This window comes from Lissotriton helveticus, chromosome 4_1, assembly GCF_964261635.1.
Source record: "Lissotriton helveticus chromosome 4_1, aLisHel1.1, whole genome shotgun sequence".
Classification (NCBI taxonomy): Eukaryota; Metazoa; Chordata; class Amphibia; order Caudata; family Salamandridae; genus Lissotriton; species Lissotriton helveticus.
The window spans coordinates 1,739,910,335-1,739,936,609 of NC_136063.1; the positions used below are offsets into that span (position 1 = coordinate 1,739,910,335).

General features: G+C 45.1%; 1 protein-coding gene across 3 annotated transcripts in view; it reads left to right on the forward strand.

The window, feature by feature from the left end:
* The window catches only part of TYW2 (tRNA wybutosine-synthesizing protein 2), a 228,030-nt gene that overhangs the window by 19,593 nt on the left and 182,162 nt on the right, over positions 1 to 26,275 (forward strand). For 2 of the 3 annotated variants that reach the window (XM_078688421.1, XM_078688418.1), the window contains exon 2: positions 5,252 to 5,340. In XM_078688421.1, the coding sequence (XP_078544547.1) occupies positions 5,264 to 5,340 (77 nt within the window). In that variant the 5' untranslated portion in view covers positions 5,252 to 5,263. Of the gene's footprint in view, positions 1 to 4,171; positions 4,304 to 5,251; positions 5,341 to 26,275 lie in introns of those variants that run through there. The other variant, XM_078688420.1, reaches the window with a different exon arrangement.

Consider the following 26,275-nt stretch of genomic DNA (forward strand, 5'->3'; position numbering starts at 1 on the left):
GTTCCATGTGATCGTCTAGGGTATCTCCCATTGTAGTTGTTTGTGAAAAGTCTGGGAAGGTGAGACTTTGTGCCGACTTGTGCTCCTTAAATAGTAATATCCATGTAGATTGTAATCCCCTCCCCAGAATTCATGAACTTTTGGCTGGTCTGGGGGGCTCAAAATAAATCTCTTAAATAGATTTAAATTCCTCTTAGTGTCGAGTCCCAGGAACTTACAACCTTTGGAGTCCGTTTGGGGCATTCAGGTACCTCAGGCTTCCATTTGGTTTGGCCTCCGCTGCTAGCATTTTCCACAGGCTCATGGATATCCTTTTCAAAAACATTCCCTGAGTTCGAGTTACCAGGATGATATTATGGTGCACGCTAGCAGTCTTGAGGCCCACAATGACACATTGTTCAAAGTTCTCTCAAAATTATGCAATGCTGGTATGACCATTAGACATGAGAAATGTAAGTTTGGTGTTCAAGAACTTGACTATATGGAACACACCTTGTCCCCAGAAGAAATCAAACCTAAATTGTCCTTAATCAAAGCAATACACGAAGCAGTTCCACCTAAAGATAGTGATGCTTTACATTCATTTTTAAGGGTGGCCGAATATTATGCTCGATTGGTGCCTGTGTACACTTAAATAGTAGAACATTTGAGAGCGTTACTTAGAAAAAGTACTAGATTCCTATGGAGTGAAGAATTGCAGAGCACATTTGACAATGTCTAAATAATCATGGAGTTGGCACCAGCTTTGCAACCCTTTCAGGATGAATGCAAATGTTTTTTGAATGTTGATGTAAGCTTGTCGGGACTTGGTGCTGTACTTGTTTAATTGGTGTGTGGCAAGGAACACACTGTTGCATTTGCTTCCAGATCACTACAACCTGCTGAAACATGATACAGTGCTATTGAACGATAAGCACTTGCATGTGTCTGAGCAATACACAAGTTCAGGTCATACATTTGGGGTCGTGAATTTAAAGTATTTACAGATCGCAAACCACTAATGTACATTCTCAATAGCGGAGGAACTAATAAGGCTTCCGTCAAGTTAGTACGTTTACTCTCCACATTAAAAAAAGTATCATTTTATCATCAAGCATCTACCCAGTGGGAAGAACCTTAGAGCAGACTGCTTATCCCGTATGTCTCTTGAGTGTGAAGAGAATGATACAGAAGATACGGTGTGTGTTGTTGTGGCAGTGGATGCTGTTCTGGAGTGTGCCCCCATTTCTGAAGGGACCTGGAGAGAGGCGTGTTCCAGAGATTCTAACCCCGATAAGGTCAAATAATTCATTAATAAAGGGTGGCCAGAGAGCAGGACTCTTTCTGGTGAAATTAAGAATTTCTCTTTTGTGACGCCTGAACTGTCGGTTGTTGATGAGGTAGTGATGCATCACAAACTTTTCATCCCTCCAGAAATTCTGCACAAAGAAACCATTCAGACAGCTCATCATGGTCACTTGGGGGTCACCAAAACATTAAAAAACAAACAAAGAAACTACCGGTCTGAGAACAGAGAAATAAGGACAGCAAAAAAGCTAATGTGTCTAGGTCATAAAAATAACTGTTCACAGCCAGAATAAAATCCCATCAGCCCACCGTGGTGGCAAATCTCATCATCTCGGATTACCTCTTGGTTGCAAATCTAGTGCAACCAAAGGCTGTGCTCTTCTAAGCATTAAAAGGGAACACAAGATGTATTTAACAGTGGCCAGATTTAACTTGGTTCAGATCCCAGAGAATGGTAAAACTAATACTTCTTTGAAGGGGGTGCTGATGATTTGCAGTGCATGTAAGTGAAAGTGAAGAAGTGAAATTATTAAAAATTGGCTACTAGGATACAGAACTGTTTTAATAAGTGCTTTTCTAGTGTAAAACATAAAAACAGTTTGGAAGGATAACTGTAAAAAGTGAGCACCTCCCCTTCAGCTCAGTTCAGCTCTGGGTACAGACGGACAGAGCGGTGCCTCATTCCCTGAGCAGATGCCAGGTGAGGTGAGGAGTACTCCCGCTTAAAGACTGGAATGAGTTCAAGAATCCTGTGATATTTGACCACTTTCGGGATACCCTGGTTATGGTTGGGTGTATCGAACCAACCATTTTTCCTTTTGAGATTTTTTATTTACTTTCACAGATTGTATGCACAATATTGCAGTAGCGTTCTAATGGTCCTGATGAAAGCCTGGATTTACCTAATCCTAAGGCTGAAACATGTAGATCTGTCATTCTATCGGACTTTTTACAGTTATCCTTTCAAACTGTATACGCACTGTTTTTATGTTTGACACTAGGATAGTGCTTATTAAAAGTGTTCTGTATCCTAGTAGCCAATTTTAAATAACTGCCCTTCTTCACTTTCACTTACATGCACTGCAAATTATCAGCACCCCCTTCAAAGAAGTATTAGTTTTACCATTCTCTGGGATCTGAACCAAGTTAAATCTGGCCACTGTTATTACATCTTGTGTTCCCTTCTAATGCTTAGAAGAGCACAGCCTTTGGTTGCACTAGGTTTGCAACAAAGAGGTATTCCCAGATGATGACATTTGCCACCACGGTGGGCTGATGGGATTTTATTCTGGCTGTGAACATTTTTCTGACCTAGACACATTAGCTTTTTTGCTGTCCTTATTTCTCTGTTCTCAGACCGGTAGTTTCTTTGTTTGTTTTTTAAAGTTCAGTGTGGGGATAAAATACTGCCTGGTCTTTAAATATTTTCCCTAGGACCCTGTGTGTAAAGAATTTGTGATATTGGTCACCAAAACATATCCGCACCGTAATCAATTTTATTGGCTGCCTTCTCTGGACAGTCAAGTTAGATTAACCATTGAAAGTTGTGTGGAATGCCGGCAAACGTTAGAAAATCTTTAACACTCCCCTACATCTTGTACTATTTCCAAAAGGTACCTAGGAGCAAGTTGATCTCTAATTTTCTGGTCCTATATGTGTTGCCTGTTGAGAATTTGTTTTTTATTTTAATAGTGGATTTTTTTTTCAAAATGGATGTTTTACTGGTTTTGTGATGGTCCTACTACTGTAAACGCCATAAAATGTTTAGAACATGTCTTCAAATTGGAAGGACCACCAAAGACAATTGTCACAGACTATGGGTCCCATTTAATTTCACAACAGATGTGTAGGTTTTTAAAGCACAATGATATTCAACATCTTAAAGTGGCTCTCTACTCACCCACCTCCAATGGCCTAGTTGAAAGGGGGAACAGAAAGGTAAAGAATGGGGTGCAGACTGCAGTGTCCTCCGCTTTAAATGTTCAAGGATTCTTAAAGAATACAATTTGGTCATAGGTATCGCCACTCACAGCTCCTTTTGCTTTGCTCAAAGGAAGGAAAGTGCACTCCAGTTTCTGTCCTAATTGGCTATCAAGCAAAAGTTATCAAGAAATTGAATCTCTGGATTCCATTAGATCCAGGGTTAAACAAAACCTTATGAAGTCTCACTTCGACTCTGGTAAGCATGTTAAAAATGAGTCTTTAAAGGTGGGTTATTGGGCTCTAATCAAAAACCACAAAAGAGTAATGAAAGGAACGTCTAGGTACTCTTCACCTTCACTAGTCATTCAGGTGAGCAAAGGTTCTGCCCTTTTGAAAACCGGGGTTCGGTAGAACAAGAGGAGTTTGGTCCTACTCACTGGCTCACATGCAGACAGCATCAAGAAACGTTCTACTTTTAATGCGGATAAGAGACAATCTTATGATAGGTTACAAGTTACTGTAGTTTCTAATTCTGATGCTGGTACCACAGTGTCTGAAGGTGATTCGAGGACACTCCAAGATGCTTTGTTCCCTGTGACTGCCTAAAGTGAGGTAACCGTCAACAGAGAGAATGTTCGCTCTAGGAAATTACCTTTGAAATTTAATGATTACATATTGGAATAAGCCTGTATTTTTACTTTGTATGTTGTAGGGCAAAGTTGGCTACATCTCCATACTCAACCCTGTATTTAACACATTTATGTATTACATAAGTTTATTTTTTCATTTCTTCTTTCTTATGTCTGTTGAAGGGGGAAATGTTGTGATATAGTTAGGTCCGTCACTCCTCGTGAGTGCGGCGCATGCTGCCTCCTCGAGACCCAACATTATTTGTGTAGAAGCATATGTATATATTGAACTATGGTTTCATGCTCAGGTAGTGGAAAGGCAACTGCGAGTCTCCCAGCAACAGAGCCAGTTGCGGCAGGGATCTTCATATGTCAGGAGTTCCCGGTTTTGGGTGTAGGCATTGGACTGAATATACTACAACTTTATTAACTACCCTGCGCCTCAAACTGCAATACTTCACTAGGTAAGAAGTTGTAGCTTACAGAAAACCATTTCAGTTTCTGATGTGGCTGACAAGTCATTTAGCAATCACATCATGTTGGATGTTGGCTAGGGATAATGGAATTAGGAAAATTGGGCTGACTTATTTAGGGACCCTTTGAGTAAGTTTCATGGCAACAAATTCTAATTCTGATGCTGGTACCACAATGTCTAAAGGTGATTCGAGGACACTCCAAGATGCTTTGTCCTCTGTGACTGCCTATGGTGAGGTAACCGTCAACGGAAAGAATTTTCGCTCTAGGAAATTACCTTGCAAATTTAATGATTAAATATTGGAATAACTTTATATTTTTACTTTGTATGTTGTAGGACAAAGTTTCTTACATCTCCATACTCAATCCTGTATTGAACACATTTATGTATTACATAAGTTTACTTTTTCATTTCTTCTTCTTATGTCTGTTGAAGGGGGAAATGTTGTGATATAGTTGGTTCCCTCGCTCTTTGTGAGGGCGGCGCATGCTGCCTCCTCGAGACCGACATTAGTTGTGTAGAAGCATATATTATTATTCAACGATGGTTCCACGCTTGGGTAGTGGAACGGCAACTGCAGGTCTCCCAGCAACAGAGCCAGTTGCAGCGGAGATCTGCATATGTCGGATGTTACTGGTCGTGGGTGTAGGCATTGGACTGAATACACTTCAACTGTATTAACTACCCTGCGCCTCAGACTGCAATACTTCACTAGGTAAGAGGTCGTAGCTTACAGAAAACCATTACAGATTCTGATGTGGCTGATAAGTCATTAAGCAATCACATCATGTTGGATGTTGGATAGGGCTAACTGAATTAGGAAAACTGGTGTGACTTATTTAGGGACCCTTTGAGTAGTTTTCATCGCAACAAATTGTAAGCTCTGTTGATTCTCCACTAAAGTTCAAATAATGATTTTTTTTTGGTATTCTTTCAGGTTTTGTTGTCCATGATGGATGGAAAGCCAGAGGAGGTCGGTGGTATAACTGCAGTCTTAACAAAGGCATCATTTTCACAGCTGTACAGGTGCAGTATGGACAAGTACAGTTTTAGCCTACTGTAAACTCTCAGAGCTGCACACATTAGGAGATAAAAGGCTGATTGAGTGTGATGGGCAGATTTTTACACACAAAGCATCCTTATACAATATTACAAAATATTAAAAACTATTTGCCTGAAGATTAACTGCAGAACCTTTGAATTGAATACTTTGGTTCAGAGTTTTGCTCAGTGCTCAATTTGAGCCGGTGGTTGCAGGTGTGACCCACTGGCACTCACTTTTGAGGATCAGCACTCATTTATCTCATCAGTCTTAGCCCAGAGAACGAGAGAGAGAGAAAAACACAACAGGGGGGAAGTAGGCGAAGGAGAAAGCTCGAAAACCTTTCAAAGGCAGAAAGCAAGGATGAAAAAGAACTTAAAAGAGTGAAGTAAAAGGGCAGGCAGTGTCTGGTGATGGATGAAAGGGTTATGAGGTGGAATTAAGACTACCACAGCATTGGCATTCGCCACCCAGACATTAGATAGATTTGGCTGCGGCTTATGAGCAAAACTTTGGGCACCAACACTTACTCTTTTACAAATTAAGCACTGGTTTTGTCCCTAGTAACTGGTTAAGAATGACTTCTTCCTTTTTCAAAGACGGCAAAAGTCTGTGACGTTTTACGCTGTATGATTCGAATATAGGTCAACTTCTGTCATTTTTAGGTCTTGCCTACGCAACGCGCATGCGCTTCATAGGAAAAAGACCTTTAGTAGTCGGCACAGCTTTGCGGGCAAAAACGTGCACGTGTTGCATTGCTTTGAATGGCAACGCATGCACGTTTGTCTATTCCCTTGCGGGAGCGAGCAGTGGCTAGAAGAGACCCTATGTTTTCTCTTTCCCTAGGAACCTGTTTAGCTCTTCATTACCAGACAGCACAAGCTGCCCAGTCGCGAAAGGCATTGTCAGCTTCAAGCTTTGTCAGTCTCATTTGTTTGCTTTTTATTTGCACATGCTTTGTGTTGCTTTCGCCCGTGTGCCCCTGCCCTCCTCTGTGTTGCGTTTGCCCTCGTGTGCTTCTCCCCTGCATTGCTTTCTCACTTGTGTGTTCTGCTTTGCTTTCTGCTTCACCCTATCTCCTGGTTTCTCCCCATTGCTGCCACCGCCTATCTTCCCGCTCTCTATTGCTGCTCCCCACTGCTGCCTCCCCTTGCCGTCGTCTTTTCCTTTTTTTTTTTGTTTCCTGTATTTATTTCTCATTTGCAGGGACCAATCAGAAATTGCTGCAGGCCCATCCGCATTAAAACTCTTTGGACAGCTTGTATTTGGTTTATTTTTTTATGTTGGCCTGGGGCAGTAGCCACAGGATGGAACAGAGAAGTTAAATAACTTTTTCAAGGTTTGCTGGGAGGCTCGTGGTTTTGCTTGTGCCCTTCTTCCCTAGTTTATACCACCTTTCCTCTGTTGTCAATTCAGTGCTCTTCCTTAACTCTCACTACATTGCCTCAGTCCTACATCCCTGATTTCTAGTCCTTTCACAGACGGTAGTTTCACTTTTAGCTTAAACATTAGCAAAGCCAATAGATCTGCCTAAGCACTTATAAGGTCCCAAAGGTGAGACCTGTTGGCTATACCAATGCTTGTTTTTGTTAGGCACAGGAGAACAAGTGATTTGCCCTGAATCACAGGATGTTGGTTTACTTCCAACCTCCTACAATTCACACAGTGTGTGTGGCCCCTGGGATGCACAGCGCCTCGAGGAGGGAAGGATGAATGTTCAGACAGCTGTGCATCTGGACCGGCACGTCAATAAGACAGCAATGCCATTGGAAACCCCAAGCCAGACCCATCCTGGGAGCGGTTAATGGGCACAGCGAAGAGTAACGAAAGCTAAGAGGGCTGAGACTCCTTTTAATTGCAATCTCCACGGGGTGTCCATCACTGTGCTGTCACTGTACGTCTGCAGGCGCTGGTCGTCTAAATAGAAGCACATACTAAGTGGCATGCGTGTGCGACCGCAGCAGCGCCCCCGTGCCCTTTCACCCCGACCCGCTTGTGGGGTACGGAGCGAGAGTTCAAACAGCAGCAGCCTGCACTTACTCCTGTCTGAGAGGACGAGACGGGCGCCCAGCAGCGGGCCGCACTTACTGCTGTCTAAGGGCAACAAAAGGGCATGCACAGGCAGAACTTAAACCTGTCTGACGAGTGAGACGGGCATGTGTAGACTGTATTTACTCCGGTCTGAGAGGATGAGACCGACGCGCAGCAGCAGGTTGCACTTACTACTGTCTGACGAATGAGACGGACATGCACTTACTCCTCTTTGAGGGGGTGAGGCGGATGTGCACTTACCCTTACTCCTCTCTGTGGGGGTGAGGCAGACTTGCACCTACCCTTACTTCTCTCTGAGGGGGTGAGACGGGCACGCACCTACTCCTCTCTGAGAGGGAGAGACAGGCGCGCACTTACTCCTCCTCTGAGGGGATGACACGGGCGTGCACTTGATTTAGTTCTGCCTCCGAGGATGAGCAGGGCATACACAGGCTAGGGACGTCTCCTGAGCATCGTAGCCTCATTTTATTGACTGATTACCCAGGGAAGTTGTTCTGACTGCCGAAGCTGTATCTGGTGGCCTCAAGGTCAACTGCAGGGTGATGGTTTAAAAACTATTTTTCCCCAAGAGATAAACTAAAACTTGAAATCCTCATCCCTGGGGCATCCAGGGCCACTGCTGGGTGCCTGCAAAATTTGCCGGCTATACAAACATACTTCACAAACTCTGAATGCCACGGACGTGGAGTCATCCACATTTCTGGGTGGGTACAGTTGGCATGACGTGGCATCCAACCATTTGGTAATATGAACATTCCACCGTTATGATGGATTTCCGCAACAGCAAATTGAGTCCAATGGGTGGGCTTGTCAGTGTCCATTGATGGTCACTTGTAAAAGGGCAGTCACCTCCGGAGTACAGCCCCAGCTCACTGGCACGTGACACACCCATAGGCAGAACACTGTTTTCATGTGACGGTGCAAACACACATTATTCGTTTTTTTTAGCCAATAGGTCTCGCCTTTGGGACCTTATAAGTGTTTAGGTTTCCTTGGTGCAACAACATTAACTGTTGCATGCCTAAACACTTATAAGGTCCCAAAGGCGAAACCTTTTGGCTATGCCAATGCTTGTTTACAGAGCCTCCAAATAACAAGGCTTTATCTCGTTGTTAAGGGTTTTCTTGTAGCAGGGAGGAGGGAGGGGTCAACCTCATAACGGTTGGGATCTTGCACCTATCCTTCAACATCTGTGTAAATGAAGACCATGGGTTCAGTGCGCTACAGTAATGGGCTTTCCCACAAAGTTACCTAGTGTTTGTGTCTTAGGTGCTGTTGGCCTTTCTGGTTAGAAGAGATTTCTGATAGCTACGAGTTTCCCTATAGTAAGGTTATATTGAGTGATCAGGACTTTGGAACATCCCTAGATTGCATTTGTGCAAGGTTTTTTGGATGTAGGCTCTGCTAGTGGTTTTTTCCTCCGCCAAGAGACTTTTTTTTACAACAGTATCTCTGATTAGGTTAGATGTCTTCATTAGCTCGCAGTAATAGCTGCTTTATACGTTTTCATCCAATGGAATCACCACAGTCGTCTTGTAGCCACCATCAGCATCTTCTGAATTTATATAAATTTGGTTTGGACACTGTATAACATATCCCATCTACCACATTCAATGCTTAATTTGTAAAAGAATGCTGGTGCTCAAAAGCCTGCCGCTGGTGCCGTTACATGTAGGCGCACAGAATATCAAGGCTGCCTATTCTGGAATCCACCTCTTCCCTCTTTAATCCACTACCAGTCACTGCTCCTTTATCTCATTCTTGCAGGTACCTGCTTTCTGCCTTCGTGGTGCTTTTTCCGTCTTTCCCTTCTTCCTTCTTTCCCCTGGGTGTGTTTTTCTTTCACTTACTCTAGTTAAATGTCCGATGAAGAAAAATAAGTGCCAGTCCCCAAAAATAGGTATTGGTGGGCCCCACCAAAACCCACCGGCTCAAATTAAGCACTGGCCACACATGATTGTCTAAGAAATGTTTTTTTCCCAGCAGAGCTGCACAGTGTACATACGGTTTAATTCCTTTTACTTCAGGTGTTCAAGGACCACGTATTTATAGCCAGTGCTGTTTTCTCTCTCAGGCCCCAGCATTAAAAATAAATATTTATATTTTAAACGGTAACAATGCTTATAACTGTGCATATAGGTCTTATCTATCTAAAATTCTTTTACTAGCAGCTTTTTCATTTCTTTCCAAATTGTGCCTTTTCAAATATTTTATCAAACCAAGTAGCTATTATTTTATTCCTAGGAGAAGCACAGATTCCATTTTAGTGCTTCTATAGACGGCTATGTGCCTGAACTATTGTTATAATACATACAAAAATAAAACCCAGAAAGTGGCTTTGGACCAGCCCCTTCAGTCATTGCTGGCTGGAAATGCCATTCACTCATTGCTTTGTTTAAAGTATCATTGCCATTTTGGATCAATCATCTGAACAGCTTGAAATGTCAGTTATTATATGTGATTACATTTAGCTCCATTGCATCTGCAACATCACCTCAGGGAGCGTCAAACACTGAGAGACAAAGGAATCTGTTCTGTGCTACCAACATAGAGCCACCAACTTAAAGCTCTGCTTCTAGGAAGCTGTTGTGTGTGGTGGACGCAGTGAGACTGGTGCAGTGTGGGCCACTGCACATAGAGTGTGGCTGCAGAAACAGAGAATTAACAAGCATTTACACTGCAATAGGTCTAGCAATTGCGAGATTTTGAGCTATTGGCATTGTAAATGGCAATGCCTTTTATAATATTAAAAGACATTGTCATTGACAATACCAGTAGGTCAAAGTTTGGCAAAAGCGAGACCTATTGATTACAGAGCTCGGTGTCTCTGAAGCGGGCGCCATGCTCATCATCATGCCGGTCATGTCTGAGCTTCGTTCAGCTAGTTCTGCGGTGAGTGCGCCGATATGCTATTCTAGAGATGACTTACTATCCATTGGACAGCAGGTCGCCAGTTGTGATGTGGTTCCTATGAGCCCACTGTGTGGCCCCTACCAGTGTGCATGCGGTAGGCTGGCGCTCTGTACTCCCGCTCTTCCTCGCTCTATGGGTAAATCCTCAGTACCCAGGAGTAAATCCCTCCCACGCAAGCTTAATATTTGGAACCTGAACGTTAGGTCGCTGGTGAATCACTACCAGGCTATCTATGACCTGCTTAAGGATGAGTCCCCCGATATCTTTTGTATCACCGAGACATGGCTGCAGGAGGCTGATACAGCTATCCTTAACTTGGCTTTTCCGCCGGAATACTCGGTATATACGCTTAATCGCCCTACTAGAGGCGGGGGAATAGCGCTTGCTGTCAGATCATGCTATCCCTGTGACTGGAGAGGTTTAAAAATTGCGGGCTGTGAAAGTGCTTCTTTCCAGATTTCTATCAGTCCCCAGTTTTCTTTCTCCGGCATGTTAATGTACCGTCCTCCGGGTAGTGACGCGGCGTTCAGGGAGGCTCTCCCTGATGCTATAGGTATGCTGGCCGTAGGCTGTGCTAACTTCTCCATCTTGGGGGATTTGAATCTCCATTTTGAGAGTTTGTCCACCCCTGCTGTTAGTAGTACTTTGGCGGATCTGGAAGCCTTTCAATTGTCTCAACGGGTTACCTACCCCACTCACGTGGGAGGGCATACCTTGGACCCTTTTTTCACCAATCTCACAGAGGCTAGGGTTTTAACTTCTACCCCGCTCGCCTGGACTGACCATTATCTGGTCAGGATCCAGTGCCCTCTGTTTGAGCACCCCTCTAAACCTATGGCCAGAGTGGTCCCGAGACGACACTGGAACAAACTTAGATTAGAGGACTTGTACCGAACCCTGTCGGAGGACCCACTTGGCCCGTTTGACAACGTGGAACTGGGCTACAACCTTTTTTGTGAGTGGATTACCCGGGCCCTGGATTCTATTATTCCGGTGACCCTGAGCAAATGTAGCGCAAGGGATCCTAGCCCCTGGTACGATGGATCTTTACGTACATTAAAGAGTGCGTGCAGACGCGCTGAAAGAGAGTGGCGGAAAGCCTATGACACCAGTAAAAAAGTGTCATATCTTGCCACTATTAAATCTTATCATCGCGCGGTCTGCAGAGCGCGTGCGGCATTTTATTCTCTCGAGTTCCGCAACAGCTCTAACCCCTCCAAATCTATCTTTAAGGCTCTTTAGGATTTAATGGCAAAAAAGGCCCCTGTCAACGACTCTGGATCGATTGCACATTGTGAGGCACTGGCAAACTTCTTTCTTGAGAAGGTCCAAGGCATCCGTCGTTCCTTTCCTATTTCCATACTGGACTCCGGACCGTCCCTTAGGCCCGAGGAACATACGGTATTGCATACCTTCCCTTGTTTATCGCCTGAGGTTTTTAATCAATTGGCCCAACATACTAAGTCCGGCTCTCCGGCCGATCCATTAAGACCGTCCCTTTTCAGGAACCCGTCGTCTTTTGACCTTTTACCGGTGCGTTCGCTGATTAACCTCTCGCTTTCTACTGGCATGGTGCCTGCCAGTTGGAAGCATGCAGTAATCACGCCTATTTTGAAGAAGCCTGGCTTGGACCCTCTCAAACCAGAGAACCACCGTCCGATATCGATCCTCCCATGGCCGACGAAAGTTATGGAGGCACACGTGAATAGAGTCCTTTCTGATCATCTTCTGCGGGCAAACATCTTAGACCCTACGCAGAATGGTTTCCGTGCTGATCATAGCACGGAGACAGCCCTTCTTTTCATGGTGGAACACCTGCGCATGGTGTTGGATTCAGGTCAAACGGCGGCGCTTGTTTTATTAGATCTTAGCGCCGCCTTTGACACCGTCTCTCACAAAATCCTTCTCCAGCGCTTGGAAGAAGTTGGTATTTCAGGGACTGCCCTCCAGTGGTTCCGTTCTTTTCTTGCCGATCGATCTTTTTGCGTAGCTGTTCCACCCCATCAGTCCAAATCCCATTCGCTGGACCAGGGGGTCCCTCATGGATCCTCGCTGAGCCCCACGTTATTCAATCTGTACGTGAGGCCGATGGCTGATGTCGTCAAGCAATGGGGCTTGACTATGGTCTCATATGCTGACGACACTCAGCTGGCGGTCACGCTTAGCGGGGACTCTGATTTGGATGCCCCTAGGTTTCAGAACGGGCTGAGGTCGCTTGCCAGCTGGATGAATTCCAACTATCTCCAGCTGAACGCAAAAAAAAACGAGATAATGATCATCAGCAAGAAATCGGAACTTTGGGGCGACATATGGTGGCCTCCGGAACTGGGGCCTACCCCGACTCCGGTAATGGAGACAAAAAATCTTGGAGTGTGGCTAGATCCCGCCCTTAGTTTTGTCTCCCATACCAAGAGGATTGCCGCCAGCTGCTTTGGCATTCTGCGAGGTTTAAGCCCAGCATTGAAATTTTTTGACGCCTCTACCAGGCAACTGGTGCTGCAGGCAACGGTAATCTCTCGGCTCGACTACGCTAGCTCTCTCTTGGTAGGGGTGAACCAAGCAGAAACTACTCGTTTGCAGCGTGTCCAGCCAGAGCTGTGGTGGGTCTGCCCAGGTTTTGCTCCGTTGCTAACACTCTACGCTCTCTCCACTGGCTTCCAGTTAAGCAGAGGATTCTATTCAAAGTCCTCTGCATGTCCTATAAAATCCTTAAAGGCTCTTCTGCCCCGATTCTTATGAATCTTTTAACGCCTTACGTCCCTACCCGCTCTTTGAGATCTTTAGGTCAGGATCTAGTAGTGGTCCCTCGGTTTAAACTTAGCCGAGCTGGAGGCCGCTCATTTCGAGTAAGGGCTGCGGTCCTGTGGAACTCTCTTCCTTTAAAGATACGAGCTTCTGACAATCTCTTTTCATTTCGTAGGGCCATAAAAACGTTTTTATTCCCTTGAGCCTGTTTTCTTTTAGCCTGCTGCCTTCTAGTTGTGTTGTGTTGGTTACCTTGTCAAGCGCCAGGACGCTCCTTCGCTGGAGCAGCTGTGCGCTGAATAAATTTTCATAACATAACATAACATAACATTAAAGTTTGGCAAAAGCGAGACCTATTGATTACAGAGTGCTGTATCCCTGAAGTGGGTGCCGTGCTAAAAAATAAAGTTAAAAAAATAAATAAAATTGAGTGCAGTGTCCCTGAAAAAAAGCATCGCCATTGTGCTGTGAGGGTAGTGGCCAGCCACTTTTGAAGTTCGAGCGGCATATTAATCCATACGAAAAGCAGCCTCCATTGTCTTGTGTGGGTGTGCTTCAAATACAAGAAGCAGCCGCCATTGTCCCCAATAGTCCATAAACAAAATGGCGCTCACCGACTTATAACGCAGATGTGTAACAAGCCAAGCAAAAGGTCCAGTCGTTATGGGAGGTAACCAATGCAGACAAGGTGGTACCAAGGAGGGACTAACACGCCTATTTACATATCAGAAGCCAGCATTTACGAAGGACAATGACACAAGCAAATGACCAATATGGGCTGAGAATGGGCGGGCTTTAAGTGCATACTCCAATACATCATGCCTCTCGGTGCATGCGTGGTGCCTCTAGGCTCGACCTAAAAACCAGCACCGCAGCTAGCTTAGATGGTGGCCTTAACCTTGCCTCATGTGTAATTTCCAGGTAGGCCTGCATGCATCTCCCATTTCCTATATATAACTGCGCAGACCACATTTAAAAGATATGAAAACAGTAGTCCCATTGACTTTGTCTGCACTCCGGTGGGTGATTGGCCATGGCTATTCCTTTCTTCTGCAGAGTCCTTTCTTGCACCTGCTTGGCTATTCCTTCAGCAGGACTGTCGGTGGTCTCCTGAGTTGCTGCGAGAACATTAGTTAACTCACTGTAGCCAACAGATGAGTGTGACTGACCCTAGCGGCGCTGTCTTGTAGATCCCATCCCAAACATCACGAGGCCACCACTTCTCCTTTAGTATGGCACTTTCTTCAAAAGCAGCAGGGACATAGTTGCATAATTTACATAACTGGGGTCGACATTTGCTGGGGCTCGAAGGGAAGCCTTGTTGCGTTAAGCACCTACAGGATGATGGCCAATAGCGAGAGCGAAGGATGGAGTTCTCTGGTTTTAAATTGTCAAATAAGACTCTAGGTTTCTGACAGATTCTCTTGGTGCTCGCCCTAGGCCCAAGTACCATTTAGTAAAGAGAATCTCTGATTTAGAGGCTTAACAAGGTGCTAAGAATTGAATGGCCACTCGTGGGAGGAATTCCATCTTCCGCAAGTGTGCTGGAAATGTAGTGCATAGAGGCCTTCTAAAGTGAAAACACACATAACTGACAAGACCAACCTGACGGCTATTCTGGCCCATGGAGCTGCTGGCTCTGAGTATTCATATGACCCCCAGCACCTTTGCAGTACTGGTCTGGCCCACACCGAAAGGTTATTTGCCACAGGTGTGAACTTGCTGCCTATCAGGGCTCTTCCTGGAGGAGAAGGGGTGTAGAGGCACTGCCTGTAAACAACAAATTCTGCTAAATCTCATCTGCCTCCACTTACATCATGTATAAGGATCCTAAGGGTGGGTGGGTGGATGTTATGTAATGACCAGAACAAGGAAGTACGGATTCAGAACAATGGAATTACTGAGGAGTCCTTTTTAGGGCTCGCCTGGCGTTGCAGCGCAAAACGCTGTCGCCAGCAAGCCTTATTGTGGTTGTGTTGCCTCCCCAAGTGGTACAGACCGGTGCACGAGCAGACTCCGGTCTGTTAACGCGCTGCTAAGACGCGCTTCCCAGAAACCGGCGAAGACTGCAGGCGCCGCCACTGGCACGAGCCGCAGGCAACGCCAACGTGCATGCTCACGGCGTCACGCTCCTGCCCTCCAGCGTCTCTTCCAAGGCTGTTCTGCGCTCCAGGCCGACTTGTTGTCCTTGTTTTTTCTTGCGTTTTTTTTTTATTTGTTCTTTGCGGCCCGGCCGCGCACTCTTAGAGTGCATGCCTCTGCAGTCCGTCTCCCTCTTCCCGCCCTCCTCCCGTTGTTACTGCTCTCTTGTGTTGCTATCTGGTAAGTTATTCTTCTGACAGATAAATAACCTAAGAGAGGTAAGGAATGTTGTCTTCTCAATCGAGTTTAAACATGGCGTGATCACAATGTGTGGCAAAGCAAGCCTGATTCCAGGAAAAATATACAACTAGCTGACAGGCCAACGACAGCTATGTGCTCACGAGCTTACTTAGACCAAGGTCAGTCTCTAGCGAGTACAAATTTACACTAGAGGAGCTTTAAGCTTGGAGAACAGCCATGATCGGATATTAATCTTTAGACTCCCATAACCCAAAATTAGACATCGATCTCGACCATCTGAATATGAATTAAAAATTAAAAATTTCTAGACTACTAAAAGGCACATTTAGTTTGTTTGTTAAATGTCTCGATGGGCAAGCTTCAGTTTCTCTAAATAAGCCAGAAGTTTGGTCTGCAATTGCGCAGTGCTTACCCTTCGGTTTTGTATACATTATCCGCTTTTAGTTACTCTCGTTTCAGTCTAGAAATGCAGACGTGTACTGGTCAGCAGCGCCAGTTGAAAATTTCATTTCTATTAGATTTTAGGGTTCTCGCTTGACTACTTATTTTGCAGATTTGTTTCATGCACATGGGGGTTAGCACGAACAGCCAATTGTACCAAAGAAAAATATTTTTCTATGCAAACGACCTTTAATATGCTAATGAATTGACATTTCCTACTGGCAAGTAGCAATGATGCTTAACAGGACACAGTTGGTTGTAAACTGGCTGCACTTTTTATATTTTAATCGTATTGGTAGGCGAGAAAACACAGAGCTGAGCATCTAGCTGGCAATTGGGTCATCTCAGATGTTCATCTTTCCAAAGTCAACCTCATGACAAGTTCACATGAGTAATCTTTACATTATCATTATGTATTAGTGCTGCTGTATTCGCTCGGGTGCTTACCAGTTTAGTTTGATAGCTATGGCATGACCTGTGATAAAATTGCAGCCTGCGTCTGATATTGGTTAGTAAATTTGTGTTTAACACCGGTAATCACCTGAATTCTGCTCAGAATAGCTGAAATGTACGAAGATATTGCCTTTCATTTGGCAGTCGGATGTGCAGAATGCTGAATGATCGTGTGCACGTGCTATAGAAGAAACACCCATTAGTAAAGCCAATGGGTTCCGCCTAAGCGAGGTATATTGGCTTTGTCAATGTTTTTACACATGTTGCTCAGCAGTGACCATGCACAGTAGCCCTCGCTACTTTGCAACATGTCTAAAATAACCTTGACATAGTCAAAAGATCTTGCACACACACACACACACACACAACCACACACACAACACCAAACACAACACACAACACACACAACCACCCCCTTACTCTATCTATCTATCGCCCTCTCTCTATTTATCGCCCTCACTCTATCTATCGCCCTCACTCTATCTATCGCCCTCACTCTATCTATCGCCCTCACTCTATCTATCGCCCTCACTCTATTTATCGCCCTCACTCTATCTATCGCCCTCACTCTATCTATCGCCCTCACTCTATCTATCGCCCTCACTCTATCTATCGCCCTCACTCTATCTATCGCCCTCACTCTATCTATCGCCCTCACTCTATCTATCGCCCTCACTCTATCTATCGCCCTCACTCTATCTATCGCCCTCACTCTATCTATCTATCTATCTATCTATCTATCTATCTATCTATCTATCTCCCTCACTCTTATCTATCTATCTAGCTATCTATCTATCTATCGCCCTCACTCTTATCTATCTATCTATCTAGCTATCTATCTATCGCCCTTACTCTTATCTATCTATCTATCTATCTATCGCTATCTATCTATCTATCTATCGCCCTCACTCTATCTGTCTATCTATCGCCCTCACTCTATCTATCGCCCTCACTCTATCTATCTATCTATCTATCTATCTATCTATCTATCTATCTATCTATCTATCTATCTATCTATCTATCTATCTATCTATCTATCTATCGTCCTCACTCTATCTATTTAGCTATCTATCTATCTATCGTCTTCAGTCTATCTATCTGTCTATCTATCGCCCTCACTCTATCTATCTATCTGTCTATCTATCGCCCTCACTCTATCTATCTATCTGTCTATCTATCGCCCTCACTCTATCTATCTGTCTATCTATCGCCCTCACTCTATCTGTCTATCTATCGCCCTCACTCTATCTATCGCCCTCACTCTATCTATCTATCGCTATCTATCTATCTATCGTCCTCAGTCTATCTATCTGTCTATCTATCGCCCTCACTCTATCTATCTGTCTATCTATCGCCCTCCCTCTATCTATCTATCGCATCACCACAGCATTACTCATCACCACCACAGCATCACTCATCACCACCACAGCATCACTCATCACCACCACAGCATCACTCAGGGGCACCACAACATCACTATGCGCTACCACAGCATCATTGAACGCCACAGCATCACTCGTCGCCACCACAACATCACTCAGCGCCACCACAGCTTCAATCTGTGCAACCATTCAACAACTGGTTCAAATATGTTCTCTCAATGTTTCAAGCTTTATTACAAATGTCACAAAAAGATGTTAATATTTCACTTCTGTTCTTGGATTTTCGTCACAATAAAATACACTGAACATAATCTTCACAAAAGTTATTTACAAAAGTTTAAGCTATTGCCATTATAAATTACAATAAGTTTTATTTAAGTATTAATTATTAAAAAAAATTAAAAGCCATTGTTATCTGTAATATCAATACATCTAAGTCACGTAAATACAACACATATTGCATTACAAATGCTATAGGTGTCACATTTGCGAAAGTTATAACTGTTGGCATTGTAAATGACAAAGCTATTAATTTTGCTATTTTCAAAACCAACACATAAATAAAAAATGTGTCATTTACAATACCAATAGCTCAAACTTTCCTAATGCGAGACCTATTGCATTGCAAATGCTTGTTAACGTTGCGTCTCTGGCCAAAAATCTAATGGCGTTCCCTTCTGCACTGTGAACCTATGCTAAGCGCTGCTGCTCAGAAGATCAAAGTTACTTGCCAGTGTGTGGGGGAAGAGGAGGAGAAAAGTGTTATAATATGCAAACAAATTAAAGTTAAGTATGCGGACCTGCTTCACGTCTCTCATTGAGCTGATGAGGAACACTGCAGCATACCAGCTCAGCAGCCAGACCTATGAGAATCAAACCAGTCCACCATTGGAAAGCAGCTTTTGCATATTTGGCCCATGAGGCAGTGATTGGCTTACTTCCAAATACCCTTACTGCTGTGCTGTCAAACACAGAAGCAGGCTTTGCTCCATAGAGAATGTCCCCAAGGTGAGGAGCAGAGGTGTGATGCTCGAAGCTTTAGCAATGCGCCTATTACTTTTTACATACTTCTGGAGTGGGCTCAGGACTCTGTATGCTGCTGCACCCGAGAGCCAGGCCAGGAGGGATTGGGCTAATGGGCCAGTTATCTGCCCCAGAGCTGCCGCTCCTTCCGTTTCATGTGCCCATTTGCCATTGCCTCCCTTGCGGCCCCTCCCTTATTGCTATCCAATGCTATTAGGGTTATGAAGAAGATAAACAGCTGAATCCTTACTTGACACTTCAAACTGATCTTGAAACCTTTAAAAAGGAAAATGACAAACGTGTTCAACGTGTGTACATTACACGTTGAGAACGTATGAGAAATAAATCATAAAGAAACGTAGTTACTGCATTGTAAAAGCATGTACAAGAGTGTAGACTAGATGAAAATGCTTGTTTGCATAACATAGGTTCCTGTTTACTAAGTTTCCATATGTAGTTTTTTAATGTGGAATAGACTTGTTAAAGTGAAGACTCACATGTTCTAGAAGTTTCATTAATTCAATCTCTTTTGATTAATGATGTATGTGAAGAATTAATGGAAGGACATGTAAATTAGATAATCTTATGAAAGTTTATTGTAGAGTTTGATCTAACACTATCTTTGTTCCTGTTAAATGTTGTCAACCAAGAAAGAGAAATTGTGCTGCATGTTTATGCTAATTCCAATTTCATTGAAACATTCAGAGAATGATCTTCGTATATGAACTAATGAGGATTACTAGAAACAATTTAGTTCACATTTTGAAATCATTTTATACGTTGGTACTTTTGAAATGTAGTATTGTGTAAAAGTTACACTTGCTAATTGCAATGAAATTAAAATGCTATATAAGGAACATACATTCGGGAAAGAATAAAAGGTATTAGAAACTTTTGAATTAAATATGTACTTCCATTCATTCATTTTGTATATTTCATGAACTAAACTTCAATTTAGGCCTGCATTTTCTTTCTATTGCTCAATTCTATTCTCATGTGATGCTCATACATTTGCAATGTGGGATGAAACGATGTTTTATAAAAAAGAGTTCCCATGCACATATCTGGACTATTCACAACTGTGTTGTTACTTTAAGAACATCTGCTGTGCAAAACTGTCCTTTTCAACTCCCTCATGTGCCTTTGCTAAAGGGCGATGGTTCACACTCCTATTTTTTTTAAATTGTTCCGTAGCTCACGTAAATATCTCCACCTTTCTCCCATAAAATATGTCGTCTTTATGCTGCATGACAATCACCCTCTACGAACTGACCAATGGACTGAGTGGTCTGACCAGATGAGTTGACCCAGGGGGGGTCACCTCGAACTTGGGAAACTATACCACATGTTGGATTGATGATCAGGGTGCCACTACGTTCGACACTTTGCCACCTTTCCACTGAGTATTGCTTCCTTGCAGACTGAGAGACAATTTTCATTCTGTGGACTCTACTGGCTTTCCTTGGTCTGGCGCTTAAGCTGTGTGCAATACTCCCAGACTCTTCTCCCCATTGGAGAGAACTCTTGAGCTCGTAAGGTCCATGTCCTTTACTTAACTGTTCTTTTTAAGCATTGTTAATTGATGACCCGAAAGAGATTCATATCATTATTCTGCACTCCTTGATTTAATGTCTAAGATTGATACATTTACGTATCCTAACCTACTGATAATGTAACTATTCTTGCATCCTATTTCTATCTCTCCCTATGATTTGTCTCCAATGAATGATTGAACATGCCAATATAGTATCAATGGGGGATGGGAATTTTAATAGCAAGGTCTCTAGTCAACAAATTCCTATGTTACTATTTTACCTTGCTTTACCTGAATTATTGGTTTTTATAGTTCCAGTCAGACTGAATTTCTTCAGGAGATTTGGTCTAGCCATAATTATCCTGTCTTTGTACAGAATAGTTTTGAGAGTTATATACTGGAATCTTGCCAGCCTGTAGGTCAGTTACCTAATTCCTGGTCCTCATTGGCTAACTGGATTGGATCCCCCATATCCAACCCCTCTCAGCAGGGTTAAAAGATCCATAGGAGGACCAAGTGATTTCCTCTGAGGTGTAGTGTCAGGGAAATATCAAGATCAATACTCAATGGGCCTTTGGAGCTACTGCAAGGATGATCAGGCAGCTTCACAGGTGAACTAATGCCTGAAAGCCTCCACCTGAGGAAGCACAGACTCTAGCACACCACACTGTCTCAGTTTGTTCAGAGCCTGTGGTGCAAGCTGGCCCTTGCTAATGAAAGGGACATTTGTGCTGTAAGCAGCTGAAAGAATCTTCCAAGCCTGTGGGCTCACTCGACACCACACTGCATGCATTCTATCCGAGCCTAAGGTGTTAAAAAAATAATAGAAGTTACTAAGACAAGAGCAGAAGCAAAAAAGCTCCCTGCCCACCTGACTTGACAGCTACCAAAATGCACACCAATCGCCAGCATGAACTTGTTCCTAAAGGCGTACACATCTCTTGCATCTGAGGCCCCTGGCCTAGAAAAGTTTAAAGCAACAGAAAATGTTTGGACGAGCCCACAAACACCAAAGGCTCACTCCTGTCTGTCCTTTAAAGCAAGCACAAACAGCATGTGTCCCTCTGGGCCTTCATCCTGTTTCAAATAGTTTACCAGTCCAGACTGCAGCCTCCTGCTGGTGATCTTAGAAGTCACCAATGCTCTTGAAACCCTAGCACCTCCAAAGTTCCTGCATGAGGAAACATATGTCCATGAAGCCTTTTCAGTCATCATACGACTAGGAAGGTACGTAGGCGTTTGACACCTTTATCATAGATGTCCCTGTTCACCACCAAAACATATTCTATTGCAAAGAAGGCCTGTTGACCTACACATGAAGAATATATCATACCCTAGCACCAAGAAGACAAAGAATGGTAATTGGAAAGCCTCACTGGCGAGCCTGAAGGCCTATTGCAAAAGAAGAAAACTGGGCACAAAAACAAGAGAGTAAGTCTTGGAGCATATAGTCCTGCTCTCTTGCTGCATATTTGATCACAACCGAAGACTCCATTTTGAAAGACTTTCACAACGCTGGCAGCAAATTCACCTCTGAACCGCAGACAAGCAGGCAGCCGACGAAAGATAATACAAGCTCCTCACGTTCCTAAAGCCTTGCTGAAACTCATACCCATGGACTTGTGTGTCCTGAAGAACCTACCTGCCACTAGCCTGCATACCTGCAATGCATATTAAGATTAGATTTCACTTTCGGTCATAGTTGAAGACCTACCTTGGCAAAGAAAACATAGTCCAAAGTGAGTACGAAGGACCGCTAAGGAGTTGCACCCATGTTATTCCAAACTGGGCCTTGCGGTCCTCACCAAACCATAATCAACAAACGCCCAAGACCTAGGCTACCTGGAGTCTTGGTCTAAAGATTCAAAACAGTGGGTTATGCTTTGCCCAGGCGCTTCTTTGTCTCTGCTCCATGTTCACAACTACAGTTTGGTGAAGGCATAGCAGTAGAACAAAGGGCAAACTGTTCTATAAACATCAACCTTTGTACTCATAGCTTCATACAGCAGCTGTTGTGGCACCCATTGTGTGCTGCATTTCAAGCAATCGCGTACGAGACCAGAACCACCACGTGTTTGAAGTCGCTAATTTTTAAAGGTTGACATCCAAGACAGTTAAGAAAGGTGCAGCAGTTGAAGAGTTACAACCATTAGAAATGTGACCACAATAAGTATTCATTTATGACTTCTCCACCCTGAATGGTTGTAGACCGCAATATTGTAAGCAGGACCGAACTTGTAATGTAAGTTTGCCACAAGTACTTTACTGTTACCACCTGTAGAGTGATTCAAAGCATTATTGGAGTTGGATAGTCTATCTGTACCACACCACGCTATTCCAGAAACATCCTTGACTCTGGGAAGCAATCTGCTCAATCAGAAAGCACTCCGATGAGGGCGTGGCCGGGCCATCAAACAAGATGGCCGCATTGCACTGAAGCTCCGGAGCCTGCTGCCCTCAAAACAAAGGTAGTGGACCCCATCCTCACTTCGCTCTGCATTCCTGGGACTGGAATGTTTTCCACACCACCTCAGTGATCATGCCCCAGCCTCAGATGGTGCTGCTGCGACAGCCCCGGGTAGCCTGAGACTTCCGGGGAGAATGGCGGCCTAGCCCGTCTCAGAGGCCCTGCGGTGACAGAGGCCACGGGTGAGCCTGAGGCCGATGCTGTAGTGCCCAGCTGTCCCCCTCCATCTTCCTCGCTCCTCCCCTACGGGCACTGATTTTGAGGCAGCACCGGCATGCAAACTGATTCTGGGGAGGTCATGGCCCGGCCTGCCTCAGAGGCCCCGCAGCGGCTGCAGGTGAGCCTGAGGCAGAGACATCGGAGCTTCTCTGGGCCTTCCCCCTACCTCCCACATTGCTGAGCAAGGCTCCTGGGGCCACCACCCGCCACACAAGTCTAATCCGCGGCAGACTCGTCGGCGCTTGGGCGACCCGTCCTACCTCTTCCGGTGGGCATTTCCATTTTGTACCCAGCCCGGATCGTAGAGCACTACCCTCCAGAGATCGCCGGACAGCCACCCCTACTCAGCGAATGCCTTGTGCAGGGGGGCCCACCCGGTGGCTGTCATATCTGCCCAGTATTGGCACAGCTCTCCCTATCCGGAACATGTTACATCTCTTCAATTGTTGCGGTGAGTGGGCACCAGGGCCACTTCTCCCCCTGCGCTTCCTCCTTCAAGCACACTCCACCAGGCTGGGCCTCCTCCCCACCTGGCCACATTTTGCGGGAGTCCCACATTACGACCTGGGGCCCCATTGCCCCTTTATCTGAACGCGGCTGGGCCGTGTCAGGGGGCTCGCAACTCCTGACTGGCCACTTTGGGGGCATGTGTTGGCACATTTTCACCAAACTTGCATGGACTTCTTGGGCCCCCCACTACATTGTTACCCCATCATCCTTGTCGCACCCTCGCTCGACCAGACGCAGAGGAGACCCCAAGCAGAGATGGCTCACCTTTGACACAGCGGCTATTATGGCTGAGCTGAGATCTGTATTCCACACCATCAATGCAAAATTCGACACGCTGGCTACCCGGCTGGACTGCATTGAGAATGACTGGATGGGCATCGCACCCATCTAGATTCTGTGGAGGAGCATGTGTCAACCCAAGAAGACCTCACCATCACGCTGACCTGGCGCCTGAAAAAAATGAGAGTGCCTCCTAAAAGCAGTTGCAATTAAAAATGTAGACTTGGAGGTGAGAAATAATATCTGAATCCTAGCCTGGCGGAGTCAACAAATATAGTTCACCCTGAACATTTTGTGGAAACTCTTCTTTTTTATCTTTTCGGGCCCAGCATTTCTCCTCCAGCTTTGAGAGGGCCCACAGGTCTTTGGCAGTCAATACCCCCCCGCCAGGGGCCCTGCTACACCTCATATTGGCCCACATTGTGAATTACAGGGAACGTGACACAATGAAGGCCGTCGCTGAATGGATGAGGAACAGCCGACTGAAGCTAAACTCGGACAAGACGGAGGTCCTCGTCCTCGGATCCACCCCTTCAGCCTGGAACGACTCCTGGTGACCGACCACACTGGGAACAGACCCGACACCCACCGACCATGCACGCAACCGAGGGGTCATCCTCGACTCCACCCTCTCCATGACTAAGCAGGTCAACGCCGTCTCCTCCTCCTGCTTCAACACCCTCAGCATGATCTGCAGGATCTACAAGTGGATCAGAAACGAGAAGAATGGTCACCCAGGCCCTCGTCACCAGCAGGTTGGACTACGGAAACGCCCTATACGCAGGAACTTTGGCCAAACTCCTGAGACGGACCGCCAAGACCTGGAACTCCCTCCTCACCCACCTACGGCAGACCCAAGACCTACTGGACTTCAGAAGACTCCTCAAGACCTGGCTCTTCGAGCAGTAGCATCACCCCCCCTCTCCCCCAGCAGCTTGGGACCCTCACGGGTAAGTAGTGCGCTTTACAAATGATATGATTGATTGATTGATCCTCCAACTGGCCTGTGAGAACTCCCCACTGCAATACCAGGGCACCACGCTCTCCATTTATCCCGATTTTACGTTTGCAGTACAGGAGGCAAGGCGGAAATTCTCTGATGCAAAGGCCCAACTCAGAAAGCTCAAATATGGCATGCTGTATCCGGCGAGGCCCTAGGTGATGGTGGCCGACAAACCTAAATTTGTTGAAACATCCGCTGATGTTCTTTCCTTTTGCAAACACCTGAAAGATAGCAGATTCTGCGATCACCATTCAACCCTTAACTGCTCATCACCGGAAAGGCTCTTGGTGGCCAGTGCTGAACTCTTCCCTCAGGATTAGTTCTCGGCCTCCTGATTCCGTCCAGCATTGGCTATCCCTATGATGTAGACTGTTGTCATTTATATGAAGGGTTATAATTTAAAAAAATATTTCTCCCCTCCTGCCCCCAATTATGTTCTCTCCCCACCTTCGACAGTCTCAGTTGCTTAGTTCTACTTGTACAGTATGGGCGCTGGGCCCGAGGCGTTGCCCTCTTCCCACTGATGATTCTGTCTCTAACCTTGTTGGTGTTTCGGTTTATGAGTTAAAGTTTGCCGGAATTCGCCGTGCCCCCCTGCCCCCTCTCCCCTCGGCCTGGTGTGGGTTACTTGGGGTTTAATTATGACTATTTTTGTATTTTGTCTCCCTCAGCCCTCTTTCTTTTCGCGTGTTTATGCCTTTCCTATACAGGTTACACCTGGGTGGTTATGCAGTGCTGAGCCAGCTTTACTTTCCCATATATATAAGCGATGTGGACCTCTAGACTTTCAGTCAAGGTGCGACTACTAACCTGGAATGTTCGGGTACTCAACCTGCGAAAATGTAAGCTAGTCTTATCCTTTTTGCACCGAACAAATTAAAATAGTTTTCCTGATGGAACCCCCCCCCCCCCATTCGCCTTCTCCTGGGGGGTCCTATAGATACTCAGCTGGGTACAGTACATACTCCAGAGGGTTCTACATACTCATACACCACAGTCTCTCATTTACTCACCATAGCACCATAGCTGACAACCAAAGTGGGTTGCGGGTACAATGTTCGGTAGGGAAACTTTGTTTTTAAATATATATGCCCGATCACAGATGACCAGTCCTTTTTTCAGGTTGAAATCTTTTTATTGATTTAGCAGCAAACAAGATGCAATGAAAAATGAGGACCAGGACATGGGCCGCACCCTCGAATTGCTTTGCAGAGCATCAAAAGAAAACCAGAATGAACCTTCCCGCCCCCAACCCTCTCCTCCCCTCCCATCTCCTTCTTTCAAGTTATCTGGACAGAAAAACGAATAGCAGGCCCAGCCCTCTATTGCGCAGGGATGTTTAGGTCACAGTCTAGCTCCGCTCAGGAAGGGGCAGTAACTGTAAGTATCTGGGGCAGGACAACTCGCGGAACACATCCGCGAAGGAAGCCCCATCTCCTTGAAGCGCAAAAGAGATGCGTTCCATGCCAAGAATATACCACAGTCGGTGGACCATCCCTGTATAGTTGGTATTCTGTCTGTGCCCCAGTGTGTTAATATATTTTGTAGTGCTGCC